General features: G+C 37.4%; 1 protein-coding gene across 3 annotated transcripts in view; it reads right to left on the reverse strand.

Moving 5' to 3' along the window:
- Positions 1-18,494, reverse strand: part of Prkg1 (protein kinase cGMP-dependent 1) — a 1,047,684-nt gene that overhangs the window by 9,404 nt on the left and 1,019,786 nt on the right. For all 3 annotated transcript variants that reach the window (XM_070021099.1, XM_070021098.1, XM_070021100.1), the window contains 4 exons: positions 10,021-10,160; positions 8,878-8,967; positions 2,357-2,498; positions 841-1,004 (listed from right to left, as the gene is read on the reverse strand). In XM_070021099.1, the coding sequence (XP_069877200.1) occupies positions 841-1,004; positions 2,357-2,498; positions 8,878-8,967; positions 10,021-10,160 (536 nt within the window). The remainder of the gene's footprint in view (positions 1-840; positions 1,005-2,356; positions 2,499-8,877; positions 8,968-10,020; positions 10,161-18,494) is intronic.

An 18,494-nucleotide genomic window follows, 5' to 3' on the forward strand; every position in this document is an offset into this window, starting at 1 on the left:
CCATCTAGATATAAAAATTGCTAATAGATTCTCTTACTCCCATGGAGAGTTGATCTAGACTTGTTTATATGATTACTATTTCCCTTGCTCCATTGCCAGCCAAATGACTACCATCAAAAGTCTCATGGAGCTGGGCACCGGTGGCTCACGCCTATAATCCTAACTACTCAGGAGTCTAAGATCTGAGGATCATGTTTCAAAGACAGCCTGGGCAGGAAAGTCCGTGAGACTCTTATCTCCAATAAACCACTAGAAAACCAGAAGTGGCACTGTGGCTCAAGTGGTAGAGTGCTAGCCTCGAGCCTTGAGCTGAGAGATAGCACCCCGGTCCAGAGTTCAAGCCCCACGACCGACAAAAAAAAAAGTCTTATATAGGCTGGGAACATGGCTTAGTGGTAGAGTGCTTGCCTAGCGTGCATGAAACCCTGAGTCCGATTTCCCAGTATCACATAAACAGAAAAAGCCAGAAGTGGCACTGTGGCTCAAGTGGTAGAGTGCTAGCCTTGAGCAAAAGAAGCCAAAGGACAGTGCCCAGGCCCTGTGTTCAAGTTCCATGAATGGGAAAAAAGGTCTCATGGAAAGGGATTGAGTCCTTCATATAATCATCACTCTACATAAAAAATTAGTAAGAACAAAATTACAAGTTAACAATGAGTTGCTTGCTCGCATATAACTTGTGTCAGCTCTTGTGTCATGAATTCATGATCATTTAAGTAACTAATTGAAGCATGGTAACAGAGAGGCATATACTTTAAGTTGGTCTAAATGGAGTGCAGAGGCAGGGGTGTGTAGCTATTTCTGGTCCATTTTTATTGAGCTCTTCCCTATAAATGTCCATACCTGCCAGTCAGAAGTTCATACATTAGAATTCCCAGTGACCAGTAGTCAGCTGAAATGTCATGACCTTTGTTGAGGATGATCTCTGGGGCTACATATTCTGGAGTTCCACAGAAAGTCCATGTTTTCTTTCCAAATCCTATTTTCTTTGCAAAGCCAAAGTCAACCTTGCGAAAGAAAAAAGTAAGATACTTCAGCCATTTATATTGTACATCAATAAGCTGTGGAGCAGTAATTTATTTTGCCGAACAACACTGGCAATGATCAACACTAAAAATATAAACATGGGTAGAAATAATGACTATCTATGGCGGGAAAGAAATCATATATTGCAAGCATTTTAGATGAAATGTACATTATTACAAAGACAAGCAAATCATTCTCTGGATAAACACTTTGCTTTCTCTACTTTGATGACATGGAGGTTTACAGGGCAAAGCTTAGGAGACTAGGTAGGCCAACAACATCATTCTCAGAATAGACAAAATTACTGCTAGCCTTTCCTCTACTGTTAATTATTTGAGAAATCCCTTTGTTGTGAGCAGAGGTGAAGAACTCATGTATGTGATTAGCAACTCTGCTCTTGGTGCATATGAGCAGATAAAATAGAAACTTGCGCTAATTTTTCTAGGAATGTTCTGAAGGAATAACTGAAAATTCAAACACAGGACTTCTTTCCTAAAGCAAATTGATTTAGATATTAATACTAGCCTCCATAGATTTAATTTTTCTAACAATTATATGCTGAATACAAAATCACAGAAAGGGCAAGGCACCAATAGCTGACAAGTGTAATCCCAGCTTCTCAGGAGGGTGAGATCTGAGGATCACAGTTCAAAGCCAGCCCAGGCAGGAAAGTTCACAAGACTCTTATTTCCAATAAACTACTAAAAATAAATAAAAGTTTTAAAAAGCTGGAAGTAGAGTTGTGGCTCAAATGGTTGGGCAATCCTCTTGAGCAAAAAAGCATAGAGACAGCACTCAGGCCCTGAGTTGTAGCCCCATGATTGGCACCAAAAAAAAAATCACAAAATACTTAAAAAATAAAATCATTTACTGATAGATACAAAGTCTACAAAAAACTGGGCACTATTAAATGTTTTTTACTATTTACTATATGTAAATCTTCAGCTCTTTGGATCGATTACTGCAAATAATTTTATTTATAACATAGAAAACTAAAAAATAAACTGAGCATATAATATATACTCATTGCCTTGGATGGCAAAGGCTGGCTGAACATATAATTTCTACTAGTACTTCTACGTCCATGAACACATGCCAGCAAGGATATTTTCTAATGCTCATTAGAAAGTGTATTTTGTCAGAGTATTATTAACACAAACCTAGTTACTTAGATTCTCATAATATTTGCATTATTTCTTAAAACCTATTATAAGAACAGTTATCCCATTAAATGAAAGGAAAAAGCTTGCTTTCAATGTTAGCAAATGAGCACAGCTTTGCAAACAAACACTTTAAATCTGCAGCACAGAAACCACGTGTGACAGACACTGACCAGTTTGGCGTAGCCTCGGTGATCTAGAATGAGATTTTCTGGCTTAAGGTCCCTGTAAATGATTCCTTTGGAATGCAGATAGGCAAATGCTTCTACCACACAAGCTGTGTAAAATCTGGTTGTAGAATCTTCAAAAGAACCTCTGAAACACAGACCACAGAATGCAAACAGTATGAGTACTTTCTCTAATTAGGCTGATTTTTATTTTGTCATTTCACTAAATACCCATGTCAAAATTCCTTTTGATACCAGAGTCCAACAGCTTAGTGTGACATGATTGCCATTCCACTTAGGTTCAAAAAAAAAAGAAAAAAATCTGAGGATCAAATCAAGGACCTCTCTGCATTGGTGAGTGGGGCAGTTAAATCTTACTTCCTGAAAGGGGTCAGGAGGAGTTCTATAACAGACCAAGATTCATAGACTTGGTAGCTTCCTCTCAACAGCCCACTAGGATATAAAATGGCAAAGATCTCAAAGACAGAGGGTAAGAGTATGATAGAAAATTCTATTTTAGAGACTGTCTACTAAGAATTTGCTTTTTAAAGGAAAAGCTTACAAATTTATTCTTATTTTTTAGATATGGTTTTTGAAATGCAAACACAAAGCTATCATTCCCAAAGAAGCAACAAACATTTCCAGCTAGGTATTCATCCATTTTGAGACTTTTGTCATAAAGCCAATATCCATTTCCTCATTATCACCATCTCAGAAGCAAGAAGAGATAACACTAAAAGATGATTGGAAAAAGGTAATTGGGAGGAAATATTAATTTGATGGTGATATTTCACAAGAAAGTTCTCTTTCTTTCTATCCTTCTGCCTCTGTCTCTATCTTCATTTATACATCTGTATATGTTGAGTTAATGAAGTACCAGTGAAGAAAATGAACTTGGCATCAAAGATGAAATGCTACAACAGAACCCTCTAGCCTTGTTTTATGCACATGACTCCTTAGAAAAAAACTTGTGTTCATTCTTCTTTTTCAATTAATAAATTCAATCTAATAATGTTATTATTTAGACCATTAACATGAATCAGCTCCTGGGGTGGCTGAGAGGGAGTAGGGATGGAGAGTGTGAGAGTTTTAAATAGTTTGCAACAAACAATAGCCCCACAAGTTCGTGCTCATAGGAGCCCCTGATGCCTGCTGGCCTTTGGGTGACATTTACCCATTTTTCAAATTTGAACAGTGATGTTTAACAAACTGAATGATGGAATATGGCCACATCTTTACCAAATATGGTAGAAAATCTTAGGCCACTATTACCACCTCACAGGTAATTTTTCAGAATATTGTGTTTCAGAAAAGTGTAATCTTTATTTCAATGACCAATGTCCCTGTACGTTGTCACTAAAATAACTAGCAATTCCCAAAAGAATTATTGTTCTTTTGAAACCCGGTTCTAAGAACAATGGTATTTACTCCTCTAAGTATTGAAATTTTAGCTTCTCTGGTGCTACGCCTACGCTGAAGTTTGGAGAGCTCTACAATATTGGTTGTCATTCCTCCAGAAGATACCTAGGGGCCAGGCAAGATGGCTGCTGCCTGTCATCCTAGCTACCTGGGACATGGAGATTGGGCAGGTAACAGTTTGAAGTTAGTTCAAGAGAAGAAGATTTTGAGGCTTCATCTCAACCAATAAAAGCTGGATTATATGGGGTGCACCTATCATTCCAGCTACATGGAAAACATAGCTAGAAAGATTATAGTCCAGGCTACTCCAGGTATAAACTTGAGATCTAAGTGTGGAGGTTCCTCAAAAGACTCCACATAGAGCTCCCCTATGACTCCCCTGTGACTTCTGAGCATTTACCCAAATGACCACAAACAAGGCCATACTAAAGCTACCAGCACAACTATGTTTATCGCAGCATCATCCACCATAGTTAAGATATGGAACCAACCCAGACCCCCCTCAGTAGATGAATGGATCAAGAAAATGTGATGTGATGTGATGTGTGTGTGTGTGTGTGTGTGTGTGTGTGTGTGTGTGTGTGTGTGTGTGTGTGTGTGTGTGTGTGTGTGTGTGTGTGTGTAATGGAATTCTATGCTTCCACCAGAAAGACTGGCATCACCCCATTCGTAAGGAAGTGGAAAGACTTGGACAAAATCATTTTAAGTGAAGTAAGCCAGATCCAAAGAAACATAGAGATCCCATGGTCTCCCTCATTTATAACTAGTATATGTCTAGGATAGTCCTAGCAGATGAGCAGAATAGCTCAATAGCTTTGTACATGTGACCATATAAGATGATGCTAAGCAAAATGAACTCCAAGACATAGAAACAAGAAGTTTTTCTTAGTTCTTGTTGTTTTTGTTTTTTTTTTTTTTAATTTAATTTTTTTTTTTTTTTTGGCCGGTTGTGGGGCTTGGGCGCTGTCCCTCAGCTCTTCAGCTCAAGGCTAGCGCTCTAGCACTTGAGCCACAGCACCATTTCCGGTTTTCTAGTGGTTTATTGGAGATAAGAGTCTCACGGAATTTCCTGCCTGGGCTGGCTTTGAACTGCGATCCTCAGATTTCAGCCTCCTCAGTAGCTAGGATTACAGGCCTGAGCCACCGGCGCCCGGCTGTTGTTGTTTTTAATGTACTATGTGATTTATTTTTGCTTTTGTGGGTTTTTTTCCTATGGTTTATCACTTGTTGTCACTGTATTTGATTTAGGTGCCCTGAGTATTATATATACATTTATCTGAATTACGGAAGGGAACGGGAACAATGAAATTGGGAGACAAAGGGTGAAGCAATGTAACAATGATACAAGACAATGTTGGAAATGAACTGTACAACTTGGTGGTGGTGGTGAGGATTTGGGAAGGGGGTAAAAGTGGAAGAAAAATGAGGGAAGGGGTCACAAGTTTGACAAGAAATGTACTCACTTCCTTACTTATTTAAGTGTAACCCCTCTGTACATCACCTTGATAATAGTTAAATTAGAAAATAAAAATAAAGAAATAGCTCAAGTAAAACAGTTAAAAATAGCTAAAATAAAAAGGGGCAGGGGCATGACTAAAGTGCTTGTCTAGCAAAAACCAGGTTCCAATTCCAGTACTTCTAAAGATGTATCTTGAGTATTTCCTCGATATAAATATATCTATAATCAATTACTTTTAAAAGAATCAAAAATTTATCTCAACCCTGGAATAATCAATATATTATACGCCCAACAATGTTTATCAGTCACACACTGTTTGTCACGGCATATTTGAGATAGTGGATTTAAAAATATACAACTTTATAGCAGGGCAAAACATGAAATTAGGGTGAGTCAATGTGAAAAATTACTAGTAGAATTGGAAGTGACAGTATAAATTTGATCCAAAACAGAAGTGAAAGCTTGTTTGATCAACAGTTTATACAGAGTTGCTTACAGAAATAAATCATTTGCTCTCTATAAAACTTTGAAATAATAAATTGTGCCTTTGCAGTTCTATCTTTGCAGAAGAATGAGTAATGGACAGACTCTTGTACCTCCTTTAGAAATGAGTGGATGGTTTAGCTAAATGGCAGTAGATAACAATTTGCTAGAACTAGAAGATTATGGGTATTTATTGATAAGCACATAAAAATTTAATCACAATGATTAATCACCTTGTCATAAACTGAGTCCTGCAATATCACAATGTAAGTAGATAAAAACACTTCTTATCAAACACCACCAGGCAATACTAACTAGGAGCAGCCATCTCAATCTGAAGTATATTACATTCTGTGCAGGCTTATTGACAATTGTAAAGTTAGTCCAATGGAGGATAAAGCTAAGGAATTATGCAACTTGTTCCTTTTGAAATATTTTCAATCAGTACCATCTTTTGGGGCATCAAAGATGAAATTCAATAATCATCTCCACAAAGTATCTGGAATCAAGGAGAATGGACATAGGAAGTCACTTTTAGTCTTGTCCAGGAAGACACATGAATAGAGAGTGAGATGAATGAAATGGGAAAAGTGTAGTTTTGGAGTAATTATGCATGATACTTAGTAGAGGTATCACAAGGATCCAAGGATCCAACTGTAATCCTAGCTACTCAGAAAGCTGAGATCTGAGGACCCAGGTTTGGAATCGGCCCAAGCAGAAAAGTATATGAAACTCTAAACTCCAGTTAACCAGCAGAAAGTCAGGAAAAACTGTCACCCAAATTGTAGAGCACCAGCCTTGAGTGAAAAAGCTAAGAAGCTAAAAGATGAGACAGTCCCTGGATTCAAGTGTGTGTGTGTGTGTGTGTGTGTGTGTGTGTGTGTGTGTGTGTTCAGACTTCACGTATTTTCATATATAATGTGGCTAATTTTCCCTGATATATTTTTCCTAACAAGTAATCTCTAAGATTGTTTTTGCCAGTCCTGGGGCTTGAACGCAGGGCCTAGGTGCTGTCCCTGAGCTTCTTTTGCTCAAGGCTAGCACTCTACCACTTGAGCCATAGCACCACTTCTGGCTTTTTCTCTTTATGTGGTACTGAAGAATCAACCCTAGGGCCTCATGCATGCTAGGCAAACTCTCTACCATTGAGCCTCCTTCCCATTCCTTAATCTTTAAGATTTTAGCTCAAATCCAAACAAATAGAAAGCCTGCCAGTGGCTATGTCTGTTAGAACCTGGATACCCAAAGTTGTGTTATGAAATAATATTTACTTTCAAAAATAAGTTGACAAATGATGTCTCTGCGTGACTGATGGCTCAGGGGTGGGCAGTGGGTTGAGTTTTTATCACTATTATAGTTATTGGCCTAGTTCAGAAAATTCACAAAAGTTTAAAAAATATCTATGGGAATACAACTGATCCTTTAACTGAGTGGCTTATCATTTGTTTTTCTGTTTAATTCTGGCTGCAAATCTATTCTTAACCACCAAAATATAAGGGAGAGGTTTAAAACATACCTGTAAAGAAGATTGAAATATCAGGTCAAAATTGTACAATAGAAGCACATTAGAATCAAAATATTAACATAATGTAATCAGATAAATACTGAAAAGTGAGCCCACATCTGTCACAGTAGCCTCAGCCTCCTTTATTATTAATTGACAATAATATAATTGTATGCTATAATAGCTTAATATAAATGGCAACCTGATTCCTACAGCCAGGAGGATGCATTTCCTTGTATGTGTTTCCTTACCTATAACTTAATAAATCAAACAAAATACTACTGCAATAAAATATAATATGGTTAAAAAATCCATTTGACATTTGTTAAGTAGGGGCATGACCTAGAAAGAGAAAAGTGCAGTAAGAACACCATCAGGAACCTTGTTTTAATAGTTCATAAAGAGCCACTTGTTCTATTCTGGAATCTACAAAGTAACAAATGTTGAAAATATTACATGAAAACATCAGTAGTAGCTATAGCTAGTTTCTTCATTGGAAAGAAAGTATTTAATGAAGGAGAATGCAGCACATAATCATTTTTTCTTCTAATGGAAGAAAATATTCTTAGGAAAGTTAAAAAGTATATGGATAATATTGAATGATCTGTATAACATTTAGAAGAAATGACCAAAAGATTATTTTTAGGAAATGAAATTGAAATCTCTCTTTCTGCATATGTAAACATTTGTTATAGATATTGTCTTCAGATCTTTTATAGGATAATTTTAAAGATAATTATATAAGCATGAGATAAAAAATTTAGACAGACTACATTTGCTTAACCAAATGAAACAAACACTATCTAGAAATCTTTACTCACCCTGGAAGAGTAGAAAGATAAATTTAAATCATATTGCTTACATAAAATACTACAGATAATTGGGTTATTTTATTTCCCTAAGACTAGAAAGGACAAAAAGACAAGGCTGGAAATCTGTTTTAATTTTGGAACCAAACAACAGCTAAAGAAAATGTTACTTGGAAAAGAAAGTATGAGTGTCAGGGAAGATAAGATTGCCCATCTGAAAACTAAATAGAGCAAGTAAACCATGGGTCCAGATGATACCTATAATCCTCTTCAAGTTAAATGAATGGATTGAATTCCAGGTATAAAGCTAAACTAAGACTTGTCCATGAAGATTCCTAGGTACGTTTTTCTGTTGGTGCTTGTTTGTTTGTATGTTTTTGTGCCAGTACTAGGGCTTGAACTCATTGTCTGTGTGCTACCTCTTAGGTTTTATTTTGCTAAAAGGCCTGCGCTCTATCAGTTGGGCCATGGCTCTGCTTCTGGCTTTTTGCTGTTTCACTGGAGATAAGAGTCACACAGACTTTCCTGACCAGGAACTGTTGATCCTCAGATCTCAGCCTCTTGAGTAGATAGGATTCTATAGCTGAGTGACAGGGATGCAGGGTGGGGGAACTTGAGATAGTGTTTTTATGTAGGAGAGACCTTATATTGATGAGATACTAAGTGAGGTATTACATGTATTACAGTAAGTCATTTGGCCATAGTGAGTTATGCCTTGTGTTTACTTTGCATTTTGAAAAAGATATACATATATATATATATACATATATATATAAGGATTTGTAAGAAGTGAGTGAAATTTTTAGACTTTATAACAATGTATTTTCTCATAGAAATGCCTCAAATCTCCTACCTATCCCTGAGAATGGTCCAGAGCTCTCCACCCAGGCACGCTTCCATCAGCATATACAAATACTTGCTGTCCTTAAATGTTCGGTACAGCCTGCAAATAGTAAACATGAACGCAGCGTAGTAACATCATTTTACATATTTAAAAAATATTAAAAACCATATTGAATTGAACATATCAAGATAACTAAAATTAATGTGGTTACGATCAAAGCATATGTAAAGTTTTGAGCGCCCAGACGGTAGTCCTCTCATTTGCCATGCATGAAAGTTTTTAAAATGAAAAAAAAATCCGAAGTCACACTAAGGAAAAGAAGCCAATGGTCAATGAGTTAGACCTTCACACCCTAAGAAACTAATGACTCACTTGAGATGATTTAATTCAAGTGATCACGGAGAAGAGAATTTCTTGGGATTCTATCAGTTCTAATTTGTCTAAGGTCCTAAACATTGATTTTCATATTGTATGTAATAGATCTTATAATTAAATAAAGTAGACTAATTTTGTGAATATAGATGTGCAATTTTCACGTGCTTCTTATTTAAACCCATTCTATGTTTCATTTTTCACATGCACCACCACCGCCATCTTGACCAGAGCTGCTTCTACATGTGAAAACCGATCTGTTATCCACTCATCAGTGCTTTCAAAATACTGAGGTGGAAGGATTGGCTGTCATAGTGGACGTACTGAAGTCTGAAATGGGTCCTTGCCCTCGGGAGGCAGGCCCTTGACCATTTGGGCCTAGTTCATCCCAACACATTTTCCTCTTAATTTGTTTTTGAGATAGAGCCCCAAGTCTTCCCTTAGTTTAGCCTCAAACCATGATCATACTATCTCTACCACCTGAGAAGCTGGGATTACAGATATTTGTCAACTGCCATTTTATCTTTTTAAGTCTTCAAAAGGTTGAACTTGAATAGTTTTTGACTGTTTTCTTTCAAGAGCTGTAGAGTTGTTGTTGTTGTTGTTTTTTTAACTGAGAACATTGTTCTCTTTGAAAATATCATAACTTTATTTTTTAAAATCAAACAATATTTTCAAGTTTCTTTTCAGGTCAAACATGTTAGGGGTTTGTGCAAGTGGCAGAGGGTGCTATGGTGGGCCTATCTCAACTGTCACCTATGCCCAGGGTGGAGTCTTTACCTGACAATGAAATCAGAATGGGCCCCCTGCATGATCTGCTTCTCCGAACGGATGTGTTCCTGCTGTCTGGTGTCCACGATGTGGCGTTTCTTGAGAATCTTCATTGCAAATGTTTTGGATTCTTCACTTTTCAACTGGACCTTAAAGATAGGCAGAAAGGACGAGAGAGCAAAAGCTGAGTATAGGTTCAATATAACAGAGCACACTTTCATCCTGAAATTCACAGGTGCAGGATGCACTTAAATGAACTCAAAGTACTACCCAAGTCACCCATACCATCAATTCTTGCAAGAGCTCCAGAACTGCAAATCCTATCGCTCATAGCCATCATCCTACCTCATCCCATGGAATCAGATACATTCCAACCAATTTGATTCAAGTGTGTGAGACAAAGTATGATCTTCTGGGTCTTAATGATTCCTTCCTCCTACTCCTACTCTACAAACATTTCAACAGTTACTAAATGATTGACCCTTGTCTGTCATTTCCTCTGTTTGCTACCTAAGTCTTTCCCTTGCCTCCAATTAATAAGAAAAATAGCTATGTACTTATGACCATATAAGATGATGCTAAGTGAAATGAACTCCAAGACATGGACATAGAGGTTTTTCCTGTTTGTTGTTGTTTTAATGTATTTTGTGATTTTTTGTTTCTTTTGTATGTTCTTCCCCCTATATTGTCACTGTATTTGATTTTGGCAACCTGGTATTGTATATACATTTATTTGGATTAAGAAAGCAAAGGGGAACAACAGAATGGTGAGACAAAGGATTAGGGGGGACCAATGCACCAGCGATATACACAAGACAATGTGTTGGAAATGATCTGTACAACTTGGGGAGATTAGGGCAAAAGAAAAGTAGGAGAAAATGGAGGGCAGGGGTAACAAGGCTGACAAGAAATGTACTTATTACCTTACTTATGCAACTATAGTCCCTCTGTACATCACCTTGATAATAAAAAAGACCAAAATTTTTCAAGAGATTTTTTTAAAACAATTTTTTCCACTATCCATGACAAAGTGTTTTCCTTTGACCTCAACCTTACACCTTAAGTTATATTATTTGAGGCTGGGCATCAGTGGCTTACACCTCTAATCCTAGCTACTTAGGAGGTTAAGATCTGAGAATCATGGTTCAAAACCAGCCAGGGCAGGAAAGTCGGTGAGATTCTTATCTCCAGTTAACTACTAAAAAGCTGCAAGTAGGGCTGTGGCTCAATGAGACAATGATAACGTTGAATAATAATAATATAAAAAAGTTAGCAGAGGGTAACAGTGCAACAAGAAATGTATTCACTACCTTACATATATATCAGTAACCCCTCTGTACATCATCTTGACAATAAAACTAAACTTAAAAAATGTGAACAACAGCACCAAGGCTCAGAGTTCAAGACCCGGGACTGGCACAACATAAAGTATATTAATTGAAGGACCTCCTTTGAGTCTTAATATTTCCAAGTGGCCCATGCCTCTGAGGAATCTACATGGATCCACTGATTTGCCATATATACTGAATAGAAGTTGGATCTTCTGAGGGATGACCCACAGACAGCTTGTGTGCTCACTCGGTGAGAAATTTCAACAAGGAGAAAGAAAAAGGGAAGGAAGGGGAGTGGAGGGTTGGGGAAGGGAGGAAAGGGAAGAGGGGGGAGGAGGTAATTAATCACTGATAGTGATATGAAAGAGTTAGCATTGATCACTCTAAAACAGCAGACTCCTCAAGATGACGCCAAAACAGCTCCATTATTCAGATCTAATGAAAGCTTTGGGGAGATAACATGACAAGCTGGTTCTGCTCCTCAGCTGAAGCACAGTGCTCCTCTCCTGAACTGTGAATCGTTTGCTGCTTCGTCTGCAGGAAGAGCAACGTTCTTAAGTATCTTCTTCATCCACACATGTACACTCTGAGAGGACATTAATGTCACAAGTTCCTTCTGGAGAATCATGAGGATAATTCAGATAAGCAAGCCTTGATTTGCCCTCACCAATTTCAAATCTGTATGACAGGTTGAAAAAAATGTACCTTTGAAGGAACTGCCAGATGATCTCCGTGGACATCTTTAAATGACAGATTAGTGTGATGCAAATAAATTCACATCCAAGGTGAAAGCTCACTTCCAAAGCAAACCTGGGTGATCTAATATAGTTCAATTATTGAAAAGAAATATTCTTTTTATTGGTAACAGATTAATAGTTTTTTTTTCTATCAGGGACTGAACTTAAGGCCTCCTGTATGCTAAGTAACTGCTTCACAGCTTGAGCTAAACTCCAGCTCTTCTGTGCTCACTTTGCGTTTGAAATAGACTCTCACCGACCTTGTTCAGGCTGGACAAGAGCTAATGCTGTTCCTCCTCCCTGGATAGTACATGCTCTAAATCTTATATGCATTTCAGTTTAAGGATCTCTTTAGCTCGAAGCACTTCTCTTTAAATAAGTGACACACACTGAGTGCCATACTGTGGCACCCATATGCTCCAATCCTCACACTAGCTCCCTTTCCCTGCTACTATTCAAATAGCATTTAAGGAGCTACTTTAAAAATTTCTTATGTTTATACTACAGTGATTTAACTCCTACCACTCCTAGACAGGGGAAATACATATGATGTTAATACCCATTTCATGTCATATGAATACTGTTGTGCACTGTGACTTCAGTGTGAAGCATGGTATTGCCATTTGAATTCAAGCACACTTGGATATGACGAATCTTAAGATGTGAACTTCTGTCATGGATTCTGGCCAGCTTTAACTGTCAGCCTCCAAGTGATGCCAACGTAAAACCATACTGAAGAAAATAAGGTGATAGCATCAGCACACAAAAAAGCATAGAAACATATTTGCTTGGTTAGATTTGTATTTAACTGTGTGCTTCTTTGATCTCTGGGAAAGTCAACGCCTTACAAAAACAAGTTTGTTTCCTGATGGGCTCACTATTTTCACCTGCTGGGAGGCAGATTCTGGGCAAGGCAAGGTTAAAATGGCTCAGTATCCTTGGCTGGGAGTTGACCTTTAGGTCTTTGAATGAGTCATTCATGGTTCCTTTTACACCACAGCTACCTTAGTATCTGTTTTTGTTGTTGTTGTTGTTTTCGTTTTGTTTTGTTAGTCATGGGGCCTGAACTCTGGGCCTCGGTGCTGTCCCTCAGCTTTTCAGCTCAAGGCTAGCACTTTACCCCTTGAACCACATCACCACTTCCGGCTTTTCTGCTTATGTGGTACTAAGGAATTGAACCCAGGGCCTCATGCATGCAAGGCAAGTGCTCTACCACTGAGCTACCTTCCCAGCACCTTCTTAGTGTTTTTGAAGAAAACGGCTTCCTGAACTACACTAACTAAATTAACTACTTAAATTCAAGGCTTAAGCCAAGCACCAGAGGAGGCTCATGACTGTAATCCTAGCAACTCAGGAGGCTGAGATCGCAGTTCAAAACCAACTGGTTCAGGAAACTCCAGGAATGGTCCATGAGTCAAAAGCACACACAGGCGTGAGTGAGCATGCACACATGCACACACGTATACACACACACACACACACACACACACACAATACACGGCTTACATTAACAATATTGTGTGGCTCACTGCTGATTCCTGTATGATGTAGATTTGAATGACATTTCTAATGAACCCTGGAAGGTGGCTCTTTTCTGACCTTCACTTAGGTAAGCTAATAGTCCAGAGAAAGAATGAAGCAGTGAACTGAGAAAACCTGATGTCCTAGTCTTCATGTTTCATTAATTGTATAGCCCAGGCTGGGCTCAAAATCACTATGTATCCAAGGTTAACCTTGAGTGCATGTAACCACCACCACTAGCACCCATAAAGTTTGTGATCAGTCATGTTATCTCACTGGATCTCGAGTCAATTCTGAAAACATGGAGCCAAACTACATTGTTCAGCAGTCAGTGCACATGATTTTTGTAAAGTATGCTAACTATATTACACCTGTGAAAATAGATAAGCTTGTGGTGATCTCTTGGAGAAAGGAGGAAAAAAGGGGAAATAATTTCAAGTAGCGCAACTGTAACTTGAAGAAATGGGACAAGTTCACAAGGAAAGCATGATCTTTAGTTCACAGTATGTGCATATTTTATTAGGAGGTAGAGGCTGTATTTTCTCTGGTTGTCTCCACTGCATGTAAAAGGAAATCCATTTCTGCTGTATACTGTTACTAACTTCAAAATACATGACATTACATAAAAAGAGCAGGAGCTATTCCCGGAGCATGAAAACAGACTGTAAGGCATAAAGCAATGTGCAGAGTCACCTTCCTCATAATGGCTGCAAAACAAAAGCAGTAATGACTTTCTCTGTTCAAGTGGCACAAACTTCCATTGGGCAACCATATTGCATAATAAAGCATAATAATGATTTTTTTACTTTGGGTTCTTAGTAATCTGGAAGTAATCTAGGAAACAATCCAGTCACCATCTGTGATCTAAGTAACTCATATTAAATACCAATTGGGATGATTTAATGACATGTCCCATAGCGTAAAGAAAAGCTTTATAAAAGGAAGAAAGGAGAGATGCCAAGACTAAGGGATATTAACCGCCACCAGGTTAATTGTGTCACATTGCTGGAATGTGTCTCAATACACTCCAGTTCTATATAGTTCCTCACCTGGTTCACCAAAATAGTCTAAAGCCCTATGATAAAACTTCACCCCCCACCACCCCAGAAAGCAGTAAATAAACCATTAGACTAGAAATACATACGCACTAGATTGTTGCTTCCCCATCATTTTCCATAAATCCACCACATGCTCAGAAAATTCAGGAAGAAACAATGACACAAAATTACTATACATGGGGGAGGTGGGAATTGAGATTATTAAGATGGATCCATAGAATGAAAACATTGAACATAACCCACAATTCTACTGAGAGAAAATAAGTACACAAAAAGGCAAATCTTGATATACACACAGTAGCTGAATAAATATCTGGACCTGGGATGGGAATAGAAGGGAGTTGAAAGGCACAAGGTTTTTATTGAATTGAAGAGATGTTTTTGAATTGTACTGTCAGATGGGAAAATGTGCTTACAAATTAGGCATTATAAGCTGCCTAAGAATTTTTAATGGAGAAAGAAATTTTTAAAATGTAAACTTAAAATTTCCAGTTCTTTATTGATTTTAGCTGTGTACTTAATTTGTATTTTCAAGATCCAAATATCAGAGATGTATTTCCTCCTATCTTTATCTTTTTGGCTTCAATAACTGTTTCCTTATTAGCCAAAGATTATTTCTTGTTATTTCTGTAAAATAGCATCACATTTAAAAAGATGTTATCCTTTTTGATGACTTCTCTACTAGCTATTTATCACGGGTTCTAAATTTATAAAGTCCTCATTTAAAAAAAAAGAGTAGGTTCATGGGCCAATTTAAGCAAAATGAATATAATTATTGAAAAATTATTTTAAAATTATCTACACAGAATAAGTAATTCATAGGTAATGAATTGGTGATAATGTGCAAGCCATAGTCTTATTCAAGTCCATATAATCTCCCAGAGCCCCAGTTTTATCCATTTATAAAATAACAGAAAAAAGTCAAACATATTGTAATACCAAACTTGATATAATACCAAATACTTTGAAAATTAACTAAAGTATGTATTCAGAGAGAAAGCTCCTAATGTCTAGCTTCTTTGTACAAGTAATTTACTGTTTAACAAAATGAATATAAGAAAGCTGGAACATGTGATGTAGGGGAGGGGGAGGGAAACAGATGAATGGAGAGAGGAAGGGTGGGTAAATCAAGTGAAAATGGAAATGAGTAAATTGAGAGGATGGGTGGAGTTGGGAGAGGAGAGGCAGGGGTGATGTGATTGATCAAATGTACTCACTAGCATGTTGAATTAAAACCACTTTGTACAACTACTTAAGGAGAATAAAAATTATTCATCACCAGTATCGTGTCCAATGTACTTGGAATTTGTATCTAAAATGAATACTTCTAAGAGAAGTTTTAGTATTGAAACTCATAAGTCTATTTTTAAATTAGTTGTCTCAATCAACTGGATGACCAAGAATAATCTCTCTGCATTTAAGGGAGCTTTATTTTTATTGAGCAGAGATAGCAATTTTTATTATCATGATTCAAATCACTTTAGGCAAAACAAAGCCCTTCCATCTTCCAGCAGAGCTGAGTTACTAAGTTTATAAAAAGGAAGTGAAATATTTTAAGCACTCAGAAAGCTTCTAGGCTGTAAATTAGTATCCTATTGTCAAATACATCTTGATAATAAAAAGTGGCTATTAATTTAGTTGTAAATCTCAATAAAGTGTTCATTTCCATCTAAAGAAGATACCCTAAGTTCATAAGAATTCTTACCTAATGAAATAGTAAAATCCTAATATCGGAATTACTTTTCTCTATTTTAAGAGAGAAACAAATGTCTCAGTCTGATTTTGGTTTTGCTTTTGCTTTTCAGTTACTGGGGTTTGAGCACAGGACCTTGAACTTGCTAAGCAGGTGCTTTATGACAGGAGCCATATCCCTACTTTCTTGCCTTGTCTATTTTTTGGATAGGATCTAATATTTTTGCCCAGAGCTGCTTCAGATTGTATTTCCCAACATGCTACCACCCCTAGCATGTGGACCAAGATGGATTCTTAAGCACCTGACTTCATACCATGATTCTTCAGAGGATTATCTCCCAAGTATCTGGGATTACAGGTGTGCGCTACCATGCAGAGCATCTTTGGTCTATTTCTTTAAATGTATTTCTCACTAGTTATTTGCAATTTTATGTTTTATTTTTCTCTGCACTACATAATAATATTAATGTATGATTTTGTTGTTTAATAAATGTCTGAAACTTAAGAATGAACCTTAGTTTCTAACTTGTTTCATAACATACACCACAGCTGTTTCAAGCATGAATGACACATGTCTAAATAATACACAGAAGGCAGAAAGCAAAAGACAGATTATGAGTTTAGTGGAAATTTCAGCATTCAAAATCTTTTTCAATCATGTGGTATAAAGCATTGTTGTACTGGGAATTCAAGTTTTTGGTCAGATATATATGCACATAATTTCCTATTCATAGATTACACTATCTCTGTCTCTGACTCTCCCTTCTTCACCGTACCTCTGTATACATATATATGTGTGATCCACACACATATATCATAGACAGAGAGAACAGAAGGAATCAGACATAAAATTTCCATAACAAAGTAGAGTAGCTTATGTTATCTATGCCTTTTCACTGGACTTCATCTGACAATTTTATTTCAATCCCTTATCAAATATATCAATCATTTTATTTATTTTGTCATGTATCTCTAGACTGAAAATCAGTTCCATAGCAAGTGACAAACAGTATTAAGTTGCAAAAGGTGGGGGTTTTTTGTTTGTTTGTTTGTTTTTCAGTCATGGGGCTTGAACTCTGGGCCTGGGCAATGTCCCTAAGCTCTTGAGCACAAGACAAGCACTCTACCGCTTGAGCCACAGCACCACTTCTGGTTTTCTAGTGGTTTATTAAGTCTCATGGACTTTCCTGCCCAGACGGGCTTTGAACTCAGCCTCCTGAGTAGCTAGGATTACAGGTGTGAGCCACCAGTGCCCAGCCTGCAAGAGGTTTTATACAAATATAAAATTACTTTAATATAGTTGAGTTAGCTTAACAATAATTTAGTGGTTTTGGCTTATGTTAGCTTATAATATGAAAAGTAGTCAAATTACACATTTAAACTACCTTGTTCATTGGATGTAGCATGCACGACCATAGGGATGACAAGATATGTTCCATTTTGTCTCATAAGTACTCTCAACTCTTTTTTGTTGTTGTTTGGTTGTGGGGCTTGAACTCTGGGCTTGGGCGCTGTCCCTGGGATTTTCAGCTCAAGGCGAGCCCACAGCACCACTTCCGGTTTTCTAGTGGTTTATTGGAGATAAGAGTCTCACGGACTTTCCTGCCCTGGCTGGCTTTGAACCATGATCTTCAGATGCCAGCCTCCTGAGTAGCTAGGATTACAGGCGTGAGCCATCAGCATCCCGCAGTAATCTCACTGTTACAGGGAGCTGACAAGGCATCTTGGCTGCCATTAGGAACTTTAGGAATTACACACCAACCCACCAAACCACCAAACTTCTAAGCTCATTGCTTGATCTTCAGCTTAATGTTTCACACACACACACACACACACACACACACACACACACATCTGTGACTATAGGAGATGCTGAAAGGAGGGACAAAATATAATCTGGCAATTCAATGCATACAATCAATAATCTAATCTAAATACATACAGAATTACCTCTTCACCTTATTCAGGAAGCAAACTATTTTGCTTTATTTAAAAGGATATGACTGTCTTTTATCTTTCTAATGTATACCAAGAGTCTATTTTTGCTTCTCTTGGAAAAGATCAGGCAGTGAAAGTTTTCATGTTAAAGTTTTCAAGTGTTTCAATAAAAATTTTTATCCTGGAACTAAGTAAACCATCTTAGC

Source organism: Dipodomys merriami, unplaced genomic scaffold (genome assembly GCF_024711535.1).
Source record: "Dipodomys merriami isolate MVZ:Mamm:240054 unplaced genomic scaffold, mDipMer1.0.p SCAF_14, whole genome shotgun sequence".
Taxonomy (NCBI): Eukaryota; Metazoa; Chordata; class Mammalia; order Rodentia; family Heteromyidae; genus Dipodomys; species Dipodomys merriami.